General features: G+C 42.2%; 1 protein-coding gene across 2 annotated transcripts in view; it reads left to right on the top strand.

Moving 5' to 3' along the window:
* The window catches only part of CEMIP2 (cell migration inducing hyaluronidase 2), an 87,898-nt gene that overhangs the window by 26,970 nt on the left and 40,900 nt on the right, over window positions 1–20,028 (top strand). For both annotated transcript variants that reach the window (XM_062208403.1, XM_062208402.1), the window contains exons 5-11: window positions 5,584–5,753; window positions 9,922–10,110; window positions 11,971–12,140; window positions 14,175–14,384; window positions 14,704–14,909; window positions 15,038–15,107; window positions 18,826–18,954. In XM_062208403.1, coding sequence (XP_062064387.1) covers window positions 5,584–5,753; window positions 9,922–10,110; window positions 11,971–12,140; window positions 14,175–14,384; window positions 14,704–14,909; window positions 15,038–15,107; window positions 18,826–18,954 — 1,144 coding nt within the window. The remainder of the gene's footprint in view (window positions 1–5,583; window positions 5,754–9,921; window positions 10,111–11,970; window positions 12,141–14,174; window positions 14,385–14,703; window positions 14,910–15,037; window positions 15,108–18,825; window positions 18,955–20,028) is intronic.

Genomic DNA, 20,028 nt, shown 5'->3' with positions numbered 1-20,028 from the left:
AGTGTTGGGCTTGTGAAAATGTGGTGCTGTGATGTAGCAGGTAAAGCCACTGCCTGCAGTGCCAGCGTTTTATATGGGCGGAAGTTCAAGTCCCGGCTTTTCCACTTCTGATCCAGCTCACTGTTAATGCCCCTGAGAAAGCAGTGGACGATGGCCCAAGTCCTTGGGCCCCTGCACTCATGGGAGAAACACAGAAGATATTCCTGGCTCCTTGCTTCAACCTGGCTCAGTCCTGGCTGTTGTGGCCATTTGGGGAGTGAACCAGCAGATGGAAGATCTCTCTCTGCCTCTCTGTAACTCTGCCTTTCAAATAAATAAATAAATGTTAAAAAAAAAAAAAAAAAACCACGAAACACAATCAGGCAGTTGAAGGGCAATTTGCCTGTGCAGATAAGGAAACTCAGGCTACTTGAGGCAACCTGTGATTTTAACTGTTAGTGCAAGATTCCATGCCAAGGTGAAACACCTGTCTTAAAAATCCAAAAAGAGTGGCCGGCAGGTACCCTGTGGTGTAGCTGGTAAAGCCACTTGCCTGCAGTGCTGGCATCCCGTATGGGCAGCAGTTCGAGTCTCAGCTGTTCTGCCTCCTATCTAGCTCTCTGCTATGGCCTGGGAAAGCAGTAGAAGATGGCCCAAGTCCTTGGACCCCTGCACCTGTATGGGAGACCTGGAAGAAGCTCCTGGCTTTGGATTGGCTTGGCTTTGGCCATTGTGTCCATTTGGGGAGTAAACCAGTGGATGGAAGATTCTCTCTCTCTCTCTCTCTCTCTCTCTCTCTCTCTCTGCCTCTGCTTCTCTCTAACTCTGCCTTTCAAATAAATAGATAAATCTTTAAAAAAAAAGAAGTCCAAGAAGGTAGAACATGCGGTTTTTTCTTTTTTGAAACTCTAGAATGCTAATTTGAATCTACTTGTTTGGTTGGTGCAGGTCTATGGAGTCTTGGCAGAATTAAGGAAAGAAAAAGCTGGACAGCTTGGCAATTCATTCAGATAGTATAGAATTTATTTCTGTTATTTATGATTTTTGTGTCATATTGTAATTAACCATGATTTCCCAATGCAGTCATGTATCTAGGGAAAGTAGCTGGTTCAACATTTAATTCAAAGACCAGAAGTTTTATTTCTACTAAATGTTCTTAATGAAACTGAGATTATCTGCTGTGAGAAAGTAAGAGGACTTCAAAACCCACATGTTGAAATAGTCTAGTTACTTTTTCCTGTTGATGGTAGATTGTTGGAATGAAATACTATCTACACAAATTCAAAAGTAGGGTAAGAACACAAAAATTAGTGATGAAAAAAGGCCTGTAACATTTTAGAAATGTGTTTTATTCACCTAGGGAATAATTAGGAGATGCTAAGTATTGGATACCTATAAATGCTTTGATGAAATGACACTGTCTGAGTCATTTTGTTTATTTTTATTTATAATTTTTTTATTTATTTGAGACAGGAAGTTCCCATCTGCTGATTCACTCCCAAAGTGCCCATAAAGCCAAGAGCCAGCAATTCAAGTCAGTGGGCGGCATGGACCCCATTACTTGAGCAATCTTTACTGCCTTCTAGGGTTCTTGTTGGCATAAAGTGGGAGTTGGGAGCTGGCCATCGAATCCAGGTGCTCCGATATGAGATGTGAGCATCATATCCAGTGCCTGAACCACTAGGCTAAATGCTAGCTCATTTAATCTAGTGGCTAAAAAGAGTTAAGCAGGTGATGATCACACAGTGAGACTGCAGTTACAGGAGCCTAAGAAGAAAGAGCCATAACTTGTCCTAAGGAATCAGATCAAGTTTCCAAAGGCAGGAGACCTGCAGGAAGTTTAGGAGCGTGCTTTGTAGGACATGGAGAAGAGAGGCTTTCTAGAACAAGAGACTACCATGTGCAAAACCTCAGGGTGCATTTTTGTTTTTTCAAATCTGATACATACAGAGAATAGTGTATGTTGAGCTTAATGATTTGTCACAGCATGATCCCTGTGTGGCCACCACTCAGGTCAAGAAACAGAACATGGTCAGCAGTCCAGAAGCCCCCTGGATGCCCTTACTCAACACTAAGCACTCTGCTCCCCCACAGGTAACCACTTTGCCGAGTCTGGGGGATAACACCGAAGTTTCAAGTTGCCTGTTCTTGAGCTTCATGTGACTGGAAGCAGACAGTTTATGTCTGGCTTCTCTGCCAGAGTGATGTTACTGAGTGCCCTTTGTGCTGTGGAATGCTGAATCATTTTCATTGCTGTTCATTTTCTGTTGTATGACTGTACCCCGGCTTAGTAGTGGACATCTGAGTAGCTTTCCAGTCCAGACCTATTATAAGAAATGCTTGTCTCAATATTCCTTTATCCATCCCTTGATGCACAAAGGCAGATGTTTTTATTAATTTATAAACCTAGGAATGGAAATAGTTTTTTTTTTTTTCAAAGGGAAAGACATACTTAGTTTTATCATCCATTAATGCCGGGAATTACAGCTTCCATTATTTCATGCCGTTATTGTTTCTAGATATGCACGATCATTAGCTGTGAATACTTTGACCTTTTTTGGTTCCTTTCCCTGCTGGTTGCTAAATTCCTTTTCAGATATTGTCACTGATGTGACAGGAGTTGAGAGTGTGGTCTTTTGCCAACGTTCCATTGCATTGACATTATCTCCAGTGTACATAAACACATACCCCTTTGAAGATAATGTTCCAGTACATTGAAATTGCCCCTAAGTGGAGGAGGGGAGTAGGAGTGTTTTGGAGATAATGTCGATAGAACGGAGCATTGTTTTACAGTTGCTGAGGCAGTTCTGGTAAATAAAGGAAGCCTCTGATATTTCCCCTCTCCCTCCCTCTCACATAGGAGGTAATAAATTGAGATGGTGTTTATTTGATCCTTTCTCCTGTATTAAGGGATATGAATAGAGCCAGAAAGCATTGTTAGCCAAAAAGTAGCTAATCCACACAGGGGCGGCTCTGGAATTTATGAGGGTGTAAGCATGCCTTGGTTCACTTTTGTCTGTGAATATCCAGCCATCTGTCTGGCATAGATTACATTTAATTTTGGTGGTTTTTTTTTTTCCCCCGTAAAGTAGGATGTTGACATTTTTCTTTTCATGTTTTGAACCAGGAGCCTACAGGCAAATTCTTTGGCTTTTTTGTTATATTTCTTTTTCCTTGATTTAGGCTGCAAGCTTGGGCAAATCCTTTGGGACTTTTAGTATTACAAAAGCATAATGGTGTTTTTAAACATACTGCTTTCAGCGAATAGACGTGTAGTATGTAAAACCAAAAGCCTGCTGGACAGCAACTCTATAGCTTTAAGCATAAGAAATCTGTAACTGAGTGGTTCTCAATCTTCCCCCAACACCTGCAGAGTTCAATACCTCCTGTTTGGTCTGCTCCCAAAGCTTGGAACCCCCAGACCATCGCAGTGCTATCGAGGTTGATCATTTTCCTTCTAACTGCTGATCTCTAAGTACTGGTTCTCAAAAGTGTGGTCCCCTGGCCAGCAGCAGTAGCATCCTTTGGGAACTAGTTAGAAATGCAGATTCCCTGGTCCCACCACTGACATTCAGAGAGTGGGGCCGGCAGCCTGCTTTAACCCATCCTTTCCTCCCGGTCATTCTGATGCTTACACGTGATTTTCAGGTCTGACTACATATTCGTATTATCTGGGGGAAGTTGTTTATTTTTAATCTGTAGAAATATGTTTAAAAATTTATTTGAGGGGCCGGCGCTGTGGCTCACTTGGTTAATCTTCCACCTGTGACACCGGCATCCCATATGGGTGCTGGGTTCTAGTCCCGGTTGCTCCTCTTCCAGTCCAGCTCTCTGCTGTGGCCCGGGAAGGCAGTGGAGGATGGCCCAAGTGCCTGGGCCCTGCACCCACATGGGAGACCAGGAGGAAGCACCTGGCTCCTGGCTTCGGATTGGTGCAGCACGCCAGCCATAACGGCCATTTGGGGGGTGAACCAAAGGAAGGAAGACCTTTCTCTCTGTCTCTCTCTCTCTCTCACTGTCTATAACTCTGCCTGTCAAATAAATTAAAAAAAAAAAGTATTTGAAAAAGCAGAGAAATGAGACAGAGAGAGAGACAGAGAATGAACCATCAGCTGGTCCATGCCCCAAATGCCTGCAACAGCCAGGAATGGACCAGGCCAAAGCCAGGATCTGGAAACTCAATCTGAGTCTCCTCCATGGGTTTCAGGGACCCCAGTACTCGAGCCATCACCTGCAGCCTTCCAGGGTTCTCATTAGCAGTGAGCCAGAATTGGAAGTATGGCCACACACTCACGGGATGTATAGGTGTCACAGGCAATCTCTTCAATGCTGTGCCAAATGTCAGGCCATCAGCTGAGAACTTTAAAACCATAGTAATGCTGGGTCTAGCCTTTAGGGATTCTCATTGCTATCCTGTGGGTCTAGAGGGAGTACTTTGAAAAGGTCATGGAAAGTGGAATTAAAGGAATTTACTTTGATTCAAATTATTTATTTATTTGAAAGGTAGAGTTAGAAAGAAGGGGATATAGAGAAAAAAATCTTCTAGCCACTGCTTCACTCCTCAAATGATGACAACAGCTAGGACTAAGTCAGCCCAAAGCCAGGAGTGTGGAACTCCACCTGGGTCTTGCACAGGGGTGTGGGGGCCATCTTGCACTGCTTTCCAAAGCACATTAACGGAGAGCTGGATAAGAAGTGGAGCAGCCAGAACTTGAACTGGTGCTCATATGGGATGCTGGAAGTGGCTTAACCAGTGGTATCATAATGCTAGTCCCTTTTACAAAAATTTTTTTATTTTAAAGATTTTATTTATTCAAAAGGCAGAGGTACAGAGAGAGAGAGAGAGAGGAAGAGACAGAGAGAGAAATCTTCCATCCACTGGCTCACTCCCCAGATGGCAACAATGACAAGGGCTGGGCCAGACTGGAGCCAGAAGCCAGGAGCTTCTTCTGGGTCTTGCATGTGGGTGCAGGGGCCTAAGCACTTGGGCCGTCCTCTGCTGCTTTCCCAGGCACATTAGCAGGGAGCTGGACTGAAGTGGAATAGCCAGGACTTGAACTGGCATCCATATGAGTTGCCAGCATTGCAGGCAGTAGCTTTACCTGCTGTGCCACAGTGCTGGCCCCCAAACAATGTAAATTAATACATACAAGGGGTCTTCAGAAAGTCTGTGGAGAATGAGTATTATGAAACAGCTATGCATGGATTTCCAAAATAAACCTTTTAATTCCATTTTCCCACAAATTTTGATAGATTTTTGTAACAGAGAGGCTATAGTTTAAAGGAGAGCAGGTGATGGCCACTTTAAGTGGTTTTGTCAGAATGATATGTGAGTGAGATGGGTACATACTAAGGAAGGAAGTTGTGGAATACCTGAAGACACAGTCACTGGTGCTTCACCCGGTACAGCGCAGTACAGACCGTGTATTTCCTTCGATGACCTCAGTTATTTGAGGATTTGGAATTGCCACCATGTTTGGAAAAAGAGGCCTAGGATCAGCAGAAATGGAATATTTAAGCAGCACCCTGCTGTCACACTCGTGAGAGGGGTTTGGGTCAGAGCCTTGACCAGTAATCCAGTGCACATGCTGTTTTTCCTTCCAGGCAAGCTTGGGCTTTAGTTGGTGTCATTGATGGTGGAAGCACTTCTTGTAATGAATCTGTGCGAAACTATGAAAATCATAGCAGTGGTGGGAAGGCTCTTGCCCAGCGAGAGTTTTATACTGTGGATGGGCAGAAGTTCTCCGTGATGGCGTATAGCGAATGGATTGAAGGTAGGCAAGTATGGTTTATAATCTTGTAAGACACTGGTAAGTGTTGTGATTTTTCTTTTTTTTTTTTTAAAAAAGTCTCAATTCAAACAGTTGTCAGTCTGATCAGATTTCTCTGCCAGTGAGTTGAAACTTCTGTGTCTTATAGACTCAAGGGTCCTTTCTGGACTAGAGAGCCATTTCTTCTAGTTTAAACACCCCCACCTGGGCTTTGTTCTTGAGTCATAAGTGTGATTAGCTAATAGAAATGGATTTGTCTCCTTGATTTGATATCAAGTGACCTAACCAGTTGGGCTGCTATGCACTTCAGATGTGAAGAATATGAAGTTTTTAGCACACTACATATAGTAAGTACTCAATAAATATTAGCTGATTTTTAAAAAAATAATTTATTTATTTGAGAGGTAGAGTTACAGAGAGAAGGAGAGACAGAGAGAAAGGTCTTCCATCCACTGGTTCACTCCCCAAGTGGCTGCAATGGCCTGAACTGAGCCAATCTGAAGCCAGGAGCCAGATGCTTCTTCCTGGTCTCCCACGTGGGTGCAAGGACCCAAGTACTTGGGCCATCTTCTACTGCTTTCCCAGGCCTAAGCAGAGAGTTGGACCAGAAGAGGAGCAGCTGAGACATGAACTGGGGCTGATTTGGAATGCTGGCACAGCAGGCAGAAGCTTAGCCTAGTACCCCACAGTGCTGGCCCCAATATTAGTTTTATTTGAAAGTCAGAGAGAGACAGAGCTCTTCCATCCCCTAGTTCATTCCCCAAATGCCTATAACAGCCAGGGCTGGATCAGACTGAAGCCAGGAGCTGGGAACTCAATCCAAGTCTCCCACGTGGGTAGCAGAGACCCATACTTGAGCCATACTTTTCCGCCTTCCCAGGTGTGCATTAATGGGAAGCTGGATCACAATCAGAGGAGCCAGGACTCCAACCAAGCACCTTAATATGGGATATCGGTGTCCCAAGTTATATCTTAAACGCTATACCAAACACCTGTCCTAGTGTTAGCTATTTTAATGGTAATGTAAACATATCTTGGATTAAAAAAGATATTTTATATCCTTGTGACTAAACAGAGAAAGTCGTTTGTATAAAAACAAACCAACCAGTGGAGTTCCTGGTTTGCAAATGTTGCTTCCACGTGACCTTTTGGGTTTGGGAGTGAGCAAATGGTATTGTTTCTGGATGGAGAGTCTGGACCCCAGCTCCTGCTTTGTGCCTGGAGCATAACTGGCATTCCTAGCGCACCATGGTTGCCTCTGGCACATAGCCTTAGTGTAGAGAAGCAATCGTTGCCAGGAGTTTGGGCCTTCCAATAGAGTCGGTGGTCCTGCCTCCAGAGAGGTTCCAGGCAGAGAATTATTGACAGACGGGCAGTTCACGTTTCCTTTATGGGAAATGTTGTCTTCATTTCAGCGCTGCTGATGACTGCTCATTTCTGGGAGGGAGTCTGCTCCAGCTGTCTGTCATAGGCTGTTGCCTTGTGCCCAGTGTTCTCTATGACTCTTACTTTCTGGAAGGGGTGGACGTTCTCCAGGAAGCAGGGAGAATGAACTTACTTCCTTTCATCCTGCCAGTTTAGTAGTGCTAATGGGAAGTCATCTTAGGCAAGATTTTCTTATAAAGCCAAAAAAACAAACAAAAAAAGATGAGAGATTAGGGAATAGTACAAATCTTTCCCATCTAATCTTCAGACTTTTTAACAGAAAGAGACAAAATCAGTGATCTTTGAAACTTGTTTATCTAGTAGACATTTTTATTTTTAGAGCACTGTTGACTTTTTACATGAAAAAAGAAAACAGTGTGCTTTAGTTGTCTCCTTTAGGAGGATTATGCTTTTTTTGGTACAAACCTGAAGTTGGGGTAGTGCTTGTTGTTACTCAAGTGAGGTTTTTCATTGTCTTTGTTCTTTTTTTTTTTTTTAATCTATTTGAAAGAGTTAGAAAGAGAGGGAGAGACAGAGAGAGAGGAGTCTTCCATCTGCTGGCTTACTCCCCAAGTGGCCGCAATGCCAGGAAGCAGGAGCTTCCTCTGGATCTCCCACATATGTGCAGGGAGGGGCCCAAGCACTTGGGCCATCTTCCACTGCTTTTCCAGGCTGTTAGCAGCGAGCTGAGTCAGAAGTGGAGCAGCTGGGACTTGAACTGGCACCGGCTCAAATGGGATGCTGTTGCAGGCAGCGGTTTTTCCCGCTACGTCACATTGCTGGCTCCTATCTTGGTTCCTAACCTGCCTGTTTTAGTTCTTGGGAAGGCATTAAAAATAGAGATTAAAAAAATGGGCTCTGAAAATTGATATCATTCAGTTGTAGGCTCTACTATTTATTATTTTTAAAGTCTTATTTATTTGTAAGGCACAGACTACCTTTTTATCTTTTTTTTTTTTTTAGCTATTTTTCAAACTCTCTGAACTTTTGCCTTCTTCTAATAAATAATGAACTTTTCTCACAGTTGTTTTGATTAAAGGTTGTTATGCATATGAACTCCCAACCACTGTTAACCATTGTTACAATGGCTAGAGTTATTAATATTACTATTTGAATACAATTCTGTTATCAGCTTTAGGAACTTGTTGCCAAAAACATTAGAAAAAGTAAAGCCACGTATCTTTTGGTGTGTACTTTGCAGAAGTAGAGAAGCGGGATAGAGTCTAAAGAACAGAATCCAAGATTTGCTCAGGTCAGGTTTTATCAAGACCGAACAGATCTCTGTTATTCCTTGTTTCTTGCATGAATTCCCCTGCTTTTGAGTCCTCTAACGTAAGGAAATGTGTTTCTTCACTCATGTCTTTTTCCCTTAGAGTAAGCATCTTAAAAAGTAGTCCTAGGGTAGTATGCTGTTAATTAGCTAATTAAGGATTATGGAAAAGTGTAGATATTTATTAAACAAGTATCTTTGAAATGTGGCGTTTTCTTCAATAATGTTAAGAAGCAGCTTCTCTAATTCATATGTGTTTTCATAAAATCTGCTTTTAGCTCATGATATCTTCTACACATGTCATGAATATCATAGAGATGGGAAATGCTTCTATACTGGGCTGTGTCAAAAACCATGTGAATTATAGAGAAGTTGAGTCAGCTTTTCAGTTCCTGTCTGCCTAATTGAGAGCCCATTTTGAGCTTCAGAGCATATTAGGAGCAATCAGTCGTTAGCAGTCACTACATCCCATAATTTACATAGTCCCAGAAAAAGAACTTAGTTGGACTGAGGCCCCATCAGGTGACCTCAGGTCATAGTGCAGATCACACAGGTCCTGCTCATCCATTCAGCAGATATCTGTGTATCTGTGCACAGTAGTGAACACTGCTGGCTTCACTGATGTGACTCCTAGGGAAAGATAGGAATCATACCAGAAACAATAGCATGAAGAACAGAAGACAGGTTGCTTCCAGTAAGGATGTTTGGGAAGTCTTTAATGATTCCTCTGACAGTTGTAAACTAAGGTAGACAGTATCTTAGTTGGTAAATACGTGCATGACATTCTAGGTGAAGAAGAAAGCATGACTTTGCCTTCCCACCATGTAAGAACCAAGAGTGCAGGTGCCATTTATAAGAAAACAGGTCTTCACTGCACATGGACTTTGTTGGTGCCTGGATTTTTAGACTTCCCAGTCTTTGGAATTATGACAACTTTCTGTTGTTTTTGAGGAAAGAAAAAAGGAAAGAAGAAAGCATGAGCAAAGGCACAAAAGTAAGGGATTTCCTGAGACAGACTTTTGTTCTTAATGTTGAGGTTGCCTATGTCCTAGTTCTTGTCCTGTGTTTGGATCAAATTGCAGCACTCTGTATTTGTTACAGACTATTCTGAGCTTGGCCACAGAATGCTTGACTGTGATCTGTTCTTATAGAGTAAGATGGTTTGGGGACAGTAATAGTTTTAGCACTGAGTTGAAATGCACAAGAGATTTTGAAATGAGAATCTTTACTTAAAGTGATGTCTTGTTTCATCTTGAGTGGGGGTTCATGGGACTTTCTTCCCCTGAAAACAGGGATGTACATGTCAGTGATTTTATCATTCATATCTTCAGAGGGACTGGCACATGGTTAACATTTGTAAACATTTGCTGAATTGTATTGATCTTAAATTTTGATTTTTGAATCCATGAGAGGATTTTTTTTTAAAAAAGAAAAGTCCTGTTAATGCATCTTTTTTTCTGTTCTTTTTTGCTGCAGGTGTTTCTCTTTCAGGTTTCCGGGTAGAGGTTGTGGATGGAGTGAAGCTTCATCTGTTGGATGATGTTAGTAGCTGGAAACCTGGAGACCAGATTGTGGTAGCAAGCACAGACTATTCTATGTACCAGGCTGAAGAGTTCACCCTTCTCCCCTGTCCCGAGTGCAGTCGCTTTCAAGTCAAAGTGAAAGGTATCCGGTTGTTCCGAGTACTTTTTGGGGAGACATGGTGTTTTCAAGGGATAGGATTCTTGTCTTTTTTCCTCCCGTTCTTCACCACCATCATCATCTTAATCACTGTCGTTACCACCACTGCCATCACCATCGTGATCAACATTACTATCCCTCCCACCACCTCCACTAAGATCACCATCGTCTCCACCACCACTAACACCATCATCCATGCTGAAGATCTTAGAGGAGTTCATTGAACACTAGATTCCAGAGAAAAGTAGCTATTTAGCAGTATTATTGCCGTTAATGATAGGTAGCAGGCAAAGCAGTGTTTCTGTTCCTGAGTTTTCTTTAAAAAAAAAAAAAAAAAGATACAGTCTAGATGAATTGATTTCCCAAGGTCCTTTCCTGTTTCTTCCTTATTAATTTTCTATTGTTAGGAAATAATAAACTTAACTGTCAACTACATCTATTTTTAAAACAGAAGTCTTCTTTAACTAGGATTAAAAAATTCAATGATTTTTAAGTGTCTACTTGGTGGGCAAAAAGTAGATTTCACTAATTAAAATGAAACCAAATAGGTGTTTTCATAAGACTATATAAGGGTACTTCCATAAAGCTCCTGGAAAATGTGTATTATGAAGAAAGCTGTGCATGGAGTCTTAGCCTCCTGTTACATACTGTAATCTTGAATGATAATTTTTTGAAGGAGGGCAATACAAAAGAGATTCTTACTGTTGCTGTGTGTGGAAAGAGTTGCTGGCATTTACCAGATACTTACCCAGAGCCTGATGTAAGCAGATGCTTGGACATTGCTTCAGTTACGGGATTCCTTGTGTATTCCACTCATTATATTGCTGTCCTTGCTTCTGTACTTTCGTGGCATAAAATGATAGCACTTACAGTAACTGTTCACTAAGTGCCCACTTGTTTTTTTTTTTTTTTTAGTAATTTAGAGATTTGAAGTGTAAGGGAACATTTTCTGCTTTGGAAAACCTAGGATGCTTGGCTTACTTGACACTTTTTCTCTGATTATTCAGGGTTGTTCAGCATTGATTTTTCCTCCTTGCTGATACAGAGCATGAACAAAACAACAAAAACCTCAGCAAGAACAAAACCCCCCAGACGGACACCATCTGGCATTAATCCTTTTTTTTTTTTTTAATTCTCACTTTTGCTAACAATTCTGTATGATAATGAATTCCATGAACTTACAGCCCATGGTTTATTTGTCCTTTTTCTTCCTGACTTTATCTAACATGATCATCAGAGAAAAAGCTCATGCTTAAAGTGCTTCTAAATTTCCAGGAAAGATGGGAGTTTCAAGGAATGCTAAATAACATAAAATAAGAAGTGGGAAAGAAATGATGGTAATTTTTGTACTGTTAATGTCCAAATGCAGATGATTTTAGTGGAAGTACAAGCAATCTGACTGCATGTTAGAAACATTATCAAAACCATTTGATTTTTTTGGACTTGCAATTCATTTAGTTCTTCAAAGGCTGTGGGGAGAATAGAACAAGAATAAACGGACAGGAACTAGAGAGAAAGATTTTGGATTTTTAGACAGATTCCAGATCATTAGTGCTGGTTGAAGGAGGATTGAGCTACTTCAGGAAGAAGCAAATTCTCTGTCAGTCCTGGGTTCGAGAGTTGGCAGCACAGTTGGTGGTGAAGCTGTAGGCATGGGGTGGGTGGATGGACAAGATAATCAAGATAATCCCTTCAATTCCTGTTTTCTGGGATTCTAAGATATCAAAGAACAGATGATAAATTGTCACCAATGTCTTGGGGTTATAGAAAGAAAAGTATCTTTTTCAAGTAAGTTTCATGTTTCCTTTGTTCTAATAATCTTTTCCTGTTGCTCCTATCAATCAGAAATCCCTCAGTTCCTGCACATGGGTGAGATCATAGATGGTGTAGACATGAGAGCTGAGGTTGGAATTCTCACCCGAAATATTGTGATCCAAGGAGAGATGGAGGATTCATGTTACGCAGAAAACCAGTGCCAGTTCTTTGACTATGATACCTTTGGGGGACATGTCATGGTAGGTGAAAGGATTTGATGATTGCTTTGAAATCCTGGTTGCTAAATACAGGTTTTACTTCTTTAACATTTTATTTTATTTATTTGAAAGGCAGAGAGAGAGAGAGAGAGAGGAGAGAATGAATTCTTGCATCCTCTGGTTCACTCCCCAAAATGCCCACATCACCTGGGACTTGACCAGACTGAAGCTGGGAGCTAGAAATTATATGGGTCTCCTATGTTGGTGGTTGTGACCCAAGCACTTGAGCCATCAGCTGATGACTGCCAGAGTGAACATTAGCAGGAAGCAGGAATTGACAGTAGAGCTGGGATTCCAACCCATGTACTCTGATAGGGGATATGGAATACCCAAGCAGTGTCTTTAACTATTTACACCAAATGACCGTTCCTTAATACGTGATTGAGAAAAACTAAAGTTTTGGCATGAGATGTATATGGATATTAAAAATAAATCATATTTTATGTCTCTTTCAAATGATAAGGAGGTCTTATAAACTGAAAGAGAAAGTCATTTATTTACTTAGTTCAACAATTTAAGAGTTTTTCTGAGGCCAGTGCTGTGGCATAGCAGGTTAAGTGCTATGGCATCCCATATGGGCACCAGTTTGAGTCCCGGCTGTTCCACTTTTGATCTAGCTCTCTGCTTATGTGCCTGGGAAAGCAGCAGAAAATGGCCAAACTACTTGGGCCTCTTCCACCCATGTGGGAGACCTGGATGCAGTTCCTGGGTTCTGCTTGACCCCCCTGCAGCCTTTGCAGACATTAAGGGAGTGAACCAACGAATGGAAGATCTCTCCCTCTCTCTTTCTGTAACTGCCTTTCAAATAAAAAATAAAACTTTTTTTTAAAAAAATGAACTGTTTTATGAAGAATTATATCAATATATTGGGAAGAACCAGTTCTAGAAAACCAAAAAGACAAAACAAAACAACAGTCTAAGTGATCTTCATATCTATGCATGCAATTTCTGAATCAACTGATTCTTTTAAAAACATGATATTACTAAAGGGTAAGCAGTAGAAGTATGCTCATATAAAGTATGTTTCTGTGAAAATATATTTTTGTGTGCAGAATTTATGTGTAAAAATATGGAGCAGTTATGGAAGTCAGGATTCTGTATATAAATAGGTTGGGCTTCTGGTCTTGCATTTTGGGTACATGTGTTTTAAAATGATTTTTTTTTGTGCATTAGGTAGACTTTCATGCCTTTGTTTTTAGTAAAACGACTGAAAATCCATTTTTTAAAAATATTGAGTGTTCAAACTTCGAATTTTAGAAAAGAACTTAAAAATATCATGTGGTGAAGCATTGTGAGAAGATTTGGAAGAAAGTTCTATCACACTGTGATGGGAGTTATAGAAACGAAAGAGCAAGATGAAATTGAGCATGACTCGGGCCAGCGCTGTGGCGCAGAGGGTTAAAGTCCCAGACTGCAGCGCCAGCATCCCATATGGGCACCAGTTCAAGTTCTGGCTGCTCCACTTCTGATCCAGCTCCCTGCTAATGCACCTGAGAAAGCAGTGGAGGATGGCATAAGTCCTTGGGCCCTTGTACCCATGTGAGAGAGCTGGAAGAAACTCCTGGCTCCTGGCCTCCGATCAGCTCAGCTCTGGCCATTGTGGCCATTTGGGAAGTGAACCAGTGGATGGAAGGCCTCTTTCTCCCTCTGTTTCTACTTCTCTCTGTAACTCTTCCAAATCAATAAAATAAATCTTAAAAAAAAGAAATTTAGAATGACCAAAATATTTCAACAAATCAAGACAGGTGTGCAGAAGTCATTTTTTGCAGGTTTCCTGATAATGTTTACTTTTATTCCTAATTGGAGGCTATTTTTAGGACTCTGTAAAGCATTTGCTGTGTACAGAAGCATTTGCTAAATTATTAACTTGGGAATCCAGAAAAACAGGATGCAAAAAAAAGGGGGCATGTTTTAATCTGCACTTTCCTTCAGATATCTTCCCGTTAAAATATAAATTTTTGCTACTTTTTTTGTTCTGAAAAGTGTCAGCTTGAGTTTGATTACTCTGTCTTATAGATAAGGAAGAATTTTACTTCGGTCCACCTTTCCTACGTGGAATTGAAGCACATGGGTCAGCAGCAGCTGGGGCGGTATCCTCTCCACTTCCACCTGTGTGGAGATGTGGATTACAAAGGGGGCTACAGACCTGTGACGTTCGTGGACGGTCTGTCTATCCATCACAGCTTCTCCAGGTGCATCACTGTGCATGGGACCAATGGCTTGCTAGTAAGTAGCCTCCCCGTGCAATGATGCTCCTTACATCTCTTGACTTCTCAGTTTTGTAGGAGGAAACCCTTTGCCCACATGCCTTACTCTATCCTCCTGTGCCTGAGAATTCTGCTTTTCTTCAGAAGGAAGCTGCTTTTATATTCACTCAGATTAACCTTTTAGAGTAAATACAACTTGCTGTTCCACTTTGCTTGTTCTGCTAAAATTAAAAACTTCACTTTGCATATCTACTGAGCATGCTATACTAAATAGCACTTGTCCTGTAATTCACAGTTAATCTTGTTACCAGTGACATTGTCCACTTGTATTTCTGCAGATAAAAGACACCATTGGATTTGACACACTGGGTCATTGTTTCTTTCTGGAAGATGGTGTTGAACAGAGAAATACTCTGTTTCACAATCTGGGACTCCTCACCAAGCCGGGAACTCTCCTCCCCACTGATAGGAACAACTCCATGTGCACCAGCATGCGGGATAAAGTGTTTGGGAATTATGTCCCTGTACCTGCTACTGACTGTATGTGAGTAACTGGGCAGAGGGAAACACTCAGGTGCGATGATCAAGGCCGTTGACTTTCGGGGTAGGTGTTTTAGGGGAGGATTTTAGTGGGCAGGATTTCTCATGAAGAATGTTTAAATCACCTTGCAGGGCTGTGTCAACTTTCTGGATTGCTCATCCCAACAATAATCTGATTAATAATGCAGCTGCAGGCTCACAGGTAAATAGTATTCAAATGTTTGTAGATTGTGTGTGTGTGTGTGTGTATGTTATTCATGTTTATAAATGCTCTGATGTATGTGGATGTGATGTCGTGTGTGCCAAGGGATCCACGTATGACATTCCTCCTAGTACTGCTTGTTTAGTTCAGAGCAGGATGTGCTTGAGATGTCCATGAGTCTAGTAAGACAGATGCTAAATGGAGGAGAGAGGTGAGCTGATTTCAAGGTTATGTCTTCTCCAGGGTGCACTTTTAGTGTGTTATGTACAGTCTTTCTGGCTTCTTATAGTTACGTGTTGTCAAGTGATCATTTCAGTTTCTAGTGTTTGAGAACAAAGCCTTAGCTTTTCTTTATGGAAATGGATTATTGCATAGAATACTATGATAACCGTCACGCTGATTAAGGGGCACATCCTTTGGTTAAACACAGGATCATTTGCACTTGGGGATTTCATCTTTTACTTAAGCAGCCAACCCCAACTACATACCATGTAGTTGTGCTTGGATTGTTTAAGACAAGGGTCCGTGGGCCTAAAAAGGCCTGAGAAGTCATTTGGTGTGGCTCTGCCAAGGCAGTCATAGGTGGGCCTCAAAACTCAGTAAATCTACAGCAGGCTAGTTTTTAAGTTGATAAATTTTTTTTTTTTTTTTTTTGACAGGCAGAGTTAGACAGTGAGAGAGAGAGAGACAGAGAGAAAGGTCTTCCTTTCCATTGGTTCACCCCCCAAATGGCCACTACAGCTGGCGCGCTGCTCCAATCCGAAGCCAGGAGCCACTTCCTCTTGGTCTCCCATGCAGGTGCAGGGCCCAAGCACTTGGGCCATCCTCCACTGCCTTCCCAGGCCACAGCAGAGAGCTGGACTGGAAGAGGAGCAACCGGGACAGAATCCAGCGCCCTGACCGGGACTTGAACCTGGAGTGCCGGCGCCGCAGGCGGAGGATTAGCCTAGTGAGCCGCAGCGCCGGCCCCAGTTGATAATTTTGTATGGCCTGCAAATTATGTTGTAAATATCCAAATGGGTCTTGGAAGAAAAACAACAGGTTCCTCAGCCCTGTTAGTACACACACACACATGCATGTGCACGCACACACACAGACACGAAAATAATTTTTAAGATAACACATGATTTAATTTTGGATAGTAGACATGTTCCCCAGATAAATCTGAAGAAATTTACATTCATACTTGAGTGTAATTTAAAATTGCTAATTTATAATATAATTGAATCTTTTAAGACCTTACACTATTAAGGTAATAACTGTTAAAAACTAGAGTACAAAAATAAGGACATTGTAAGAGTAACTAAATATTAATATCTATATATCTAAGCTATTTCAAAATTTAAAAAGGAAAAATATGCCTAGCATTATTTCCTAGGACAAAGTGAAAGATTGGCTGAAGATGTATTTCTTTAAGATACCAGAATACAGACACTATTGGGTGTGAGTTGACCTCACAGTTGTGATATTTCTTAAACATATTCTTTTTATTTGAAGATTCTTACTTGACAGAGCAGAAACCTGGACACCTGATTATTTCAGGTTTTCATTCATTCATGTTCCATCAAATATTTGTTGAGTGGCGTTTGTGCTGAGTTTCTAGTTGGAAAGTGAGATTTTGGATAAACGTAGACAGGCTGCTGTGCAGTCTTCCTGGTCCCATCTTCTGATCTGTGTTACAAGTCAACAAAGATTCCTTGCTTGTTTAGAAGTCAGGTGCTGATGATTAAATTAAGCTGCGAAAAGTCCATGAGAAATGTCAGGTGAGGGTGCCAGAGAGCCTTAACAGGGTCATGTGGAGAAAAGAAAGCGTCTATGCTTCTCCCTCGTTTCATTCCCGCTTGCCCTGCTAGGACTGTGTCTCCTCGAGGCTGCTGATTCTGGCATTCTTCTTCCTTTCTTCTTATTTCCCTTGATCCTTTTCTGTTTAAAATCTCTTCCTCCTTGAGAGTCACTTGGCCTCTGCTAGTGGCCCCGGGGCAGCGTGCGGTGGGGTTTGTGCTGCTGCCTGTACAGTGTGCGGTAAGGGGGATACCAAGCAGCTCTTCACCAGGGCCGGGGTATTGGATGCAGTTAGACAATGTGGGTGATCCTTGTTCTGCATGTTTTCTCAGAGCTCCAGGAGTTCTCCGTGGGCAACCTCGGACAGACTTCTTGTCCCCTCCATGCGCATGGACCATGTTTATGTGAGGGGCCAATCCTAGGGGTGGCAGCTGGGCTTCCCAGCTTGTACTTCCACGTTTTGTGGAAGGGCTTTCTGTTCCCTCTGGTTTTGTGGCACTTGAGCCACTTGTCCCCAGGGATGCCCATCGCTTGTTGCTGGCTGCAGAGAGACTCCTTTCTTTGTTTTCTCTCTAGAAGAACGGTTCCAGTAAAGCTAATGTTTGGCGGGGGTTTTCCTTCCAAAGTAAATCAAATGATTTCTTCATTGTACCTTTCCACTGCCTTGGACAAAGCTCCCTTTGCTTGTGTTGACACCACTGTGTTTAGCAGGGAACAGCAGCTACCCTCCTACGCCCTCCCCAACTCCACTGCATCCTGGAAGGGTCTGCCCTGTGCCCTCAGTGTACAGGGAGAGGGTGTGGAACCTTCTTGCTGACCCTTTGATTCTGTGCTGAGTAGTCTGTTTCGTGTCCAAAAGAGTGAAGGTGGCCAACGTTTTAAAGAGTACTTCATTTTATTAAGATTCATTTGTAAACTTTTATCAAGGAAAAATGTTAAGCATTGCATTCATTTTGGGGTGTAGGTATATATGCTTTTCACAGTTCATCTCTCCTCTCTGCTCTGGAAGGGACTATTGGTTACAACCAGTAGAGCACTTATCTTTGTATTTTCCAGTGGACTGTGAGAGTAGTCTGACTGTATACCTGGCCCATAGTGGGCAGTAAATGAATGTGTGCTGTATATGGATGAGTGTTCTCCTTTTTTCCACACTGTGTTGAAGAGTCAACAACCTGTTTAATCAAAGTCTTGTACAGTGGTTTTTCGTACTGGGCTGATTTTAATTTAATGGTAAAGTAAAAAATTGTCACAGGAATTAAGGGCTGTTATATCCATTTTTATGTCTCCTTTTGAGTGTCAGAGAAATTTAAACTGTTCTGTTCCTTCCTGTTAATGGTCAGTAATAGTGACATTGAACAGACAGGGGCCAGACTAAGACAGCATCCTGATTCATGCATGTGGTGGTTTTTTTTTTTTTTTCCCTTTGGCAAAAATTTGCCTCGGGACAGGAAGGGCATTGGAGTTGTTTGAAAGAAGTCAGTGAGCTCTGCGTGTTGGCAGATGGCTGTTTAATAGGCATGACTCATCTATTGATCAGGTTTGGAGGTAAACAGAAGAAACCGTATTGCTTAAACGCAGTACTGTGCTGGTCACATGAAAGGCTGACTTGGTTTGAATTCGGCGCCACATTTTAAAGTAGATAGGGATAGGAAAGTTGTTTTGAAAGTATATTTTGCTACTAGCCAGTTATTTCTATCTTTTGTCCAATCCTGCATGCAAAATTAGATTTAGATTTTTTTCTTTTTGAAAAAAATGCATGAAATAATCACTTTGAGGGTGCTAGGTGTGTGGGCAACTTTTATAGTCAGTTCTGAAGCTGACACAACTCATGTTCAAAAGACTAGATGAACTCACACAGCAGCTAGATTTCTAAGGATGATTCATAGAGTGGCTTCATGAAACAGTGCTTTTAATGATTCTACTCTTTCAATTATAGGATGCTGGAATATGGTATTTATTTCACAAGGAACCTACTGGGGAATCGAGTGGATTACAGCTCTTCGCAAAACCAGAGCTCACTCCATTGGGTATATTTTATAACAACAGGGTCCATTCGAGCTTTAAGGTAGGTTCCTGAGCCTTAACAATCGGTGCATCTCACTTACAGTGGTCACGATGAGTATTGTGATTACGTCTTAGTCCAGTTTGTGCTGTTACACCACACACTGGGTAATTCATAGTGGACAGAGGTTCCTTTGGCTCATGGTTTTGGAGGCCGGGGAGTCTAAGATCCAGGGTTTGGCATGTAGCAAGGGCCTTCTTGTTGCATCATCCTGTATGCTGTGTCATCCCATGTCAGAAGGGTGAAGAGCGGGCTGCAGAGAGCAAGAGATCACACTTGCAGCCTGAAGCCTTTTATAATCTGCATGAACTCATTCATCAGGGTAGACTCCTCACAACCTAAACATCTTCCAATGGGGTCACTGTCGACTTGGGGATTAAGTTTCCAACACATCCTTTTTGGAGGACTCTTCACACAATAGTAGACTACAACTGAGCAATGTCAGGTTTTGGTAGAACTTGTCAGAGAAAGTAGTTTGTGATGAGAAATAGCAGACATCGGGGCCGGTGCTAAGGCTTAGCGGGTAAAGCCACCATCTGCAGTGCCTGCATCCCCCATCTCATATGGGTGCCAGTTTAAGTCCCGGCTGTTCCACTTCCAATCTGGCTCTCTGTGGTGGCCTGGGAAAGCAGTGGAAGATGGCCCAAGTGCTTGGGCCCCTGCACCCACGTGGGAGACCAGAAGAAGCTCCTGGCTCCTGGCTTCGGATCTGCCTGGCTCTGGCCATTGTGGCCATCTGGGGGGTGAACCAGCAGATGGAAGACCTCTCTCTCTCTCTGTCTGCCTCTGCTTCTCTGTGACTCTGCCTTTCAAATAAATAAATAAATCTTAAAAAAAAAAAAAGAGAGAGATAGCAGACACCTCCACTGTTCTGTTTCTGATGCCTATGCAGCTTTCCGCTTATATACAGGCACGCCCAGCATGTGTGCACACGTGTCTGAGCAGTTATACAGTGGACTCGATGCGCATGTCCTCATCTTGTCCCTGCTGCTTCCCTCTGCCCTCTCACCTTGCCAGTCTGCAGCATCTGGACATGTTTCTAGGGGTGTACACGTTCGCTGTTATGCTCTTGGGGGG

The sequence above is a fragment of the Lepus europaeus genome, chromosome 12 (genome assembly GCF_033115175.1).
Source record: "Lepus europaeus isolate LE1 chromosome 12, mLepTim1.pri, whole genome shotgun sequence".
Taxonomy (NCBI): domain Eukaryota; kingdom Metazoa; phylum Chordata; class Mammalia; order Lagomorpha; family Leporidae; genus Lepus; species Lepus europaeus.
This window is presented reverse-complemented; position numbering and strand designations above follow the sequence as displayed.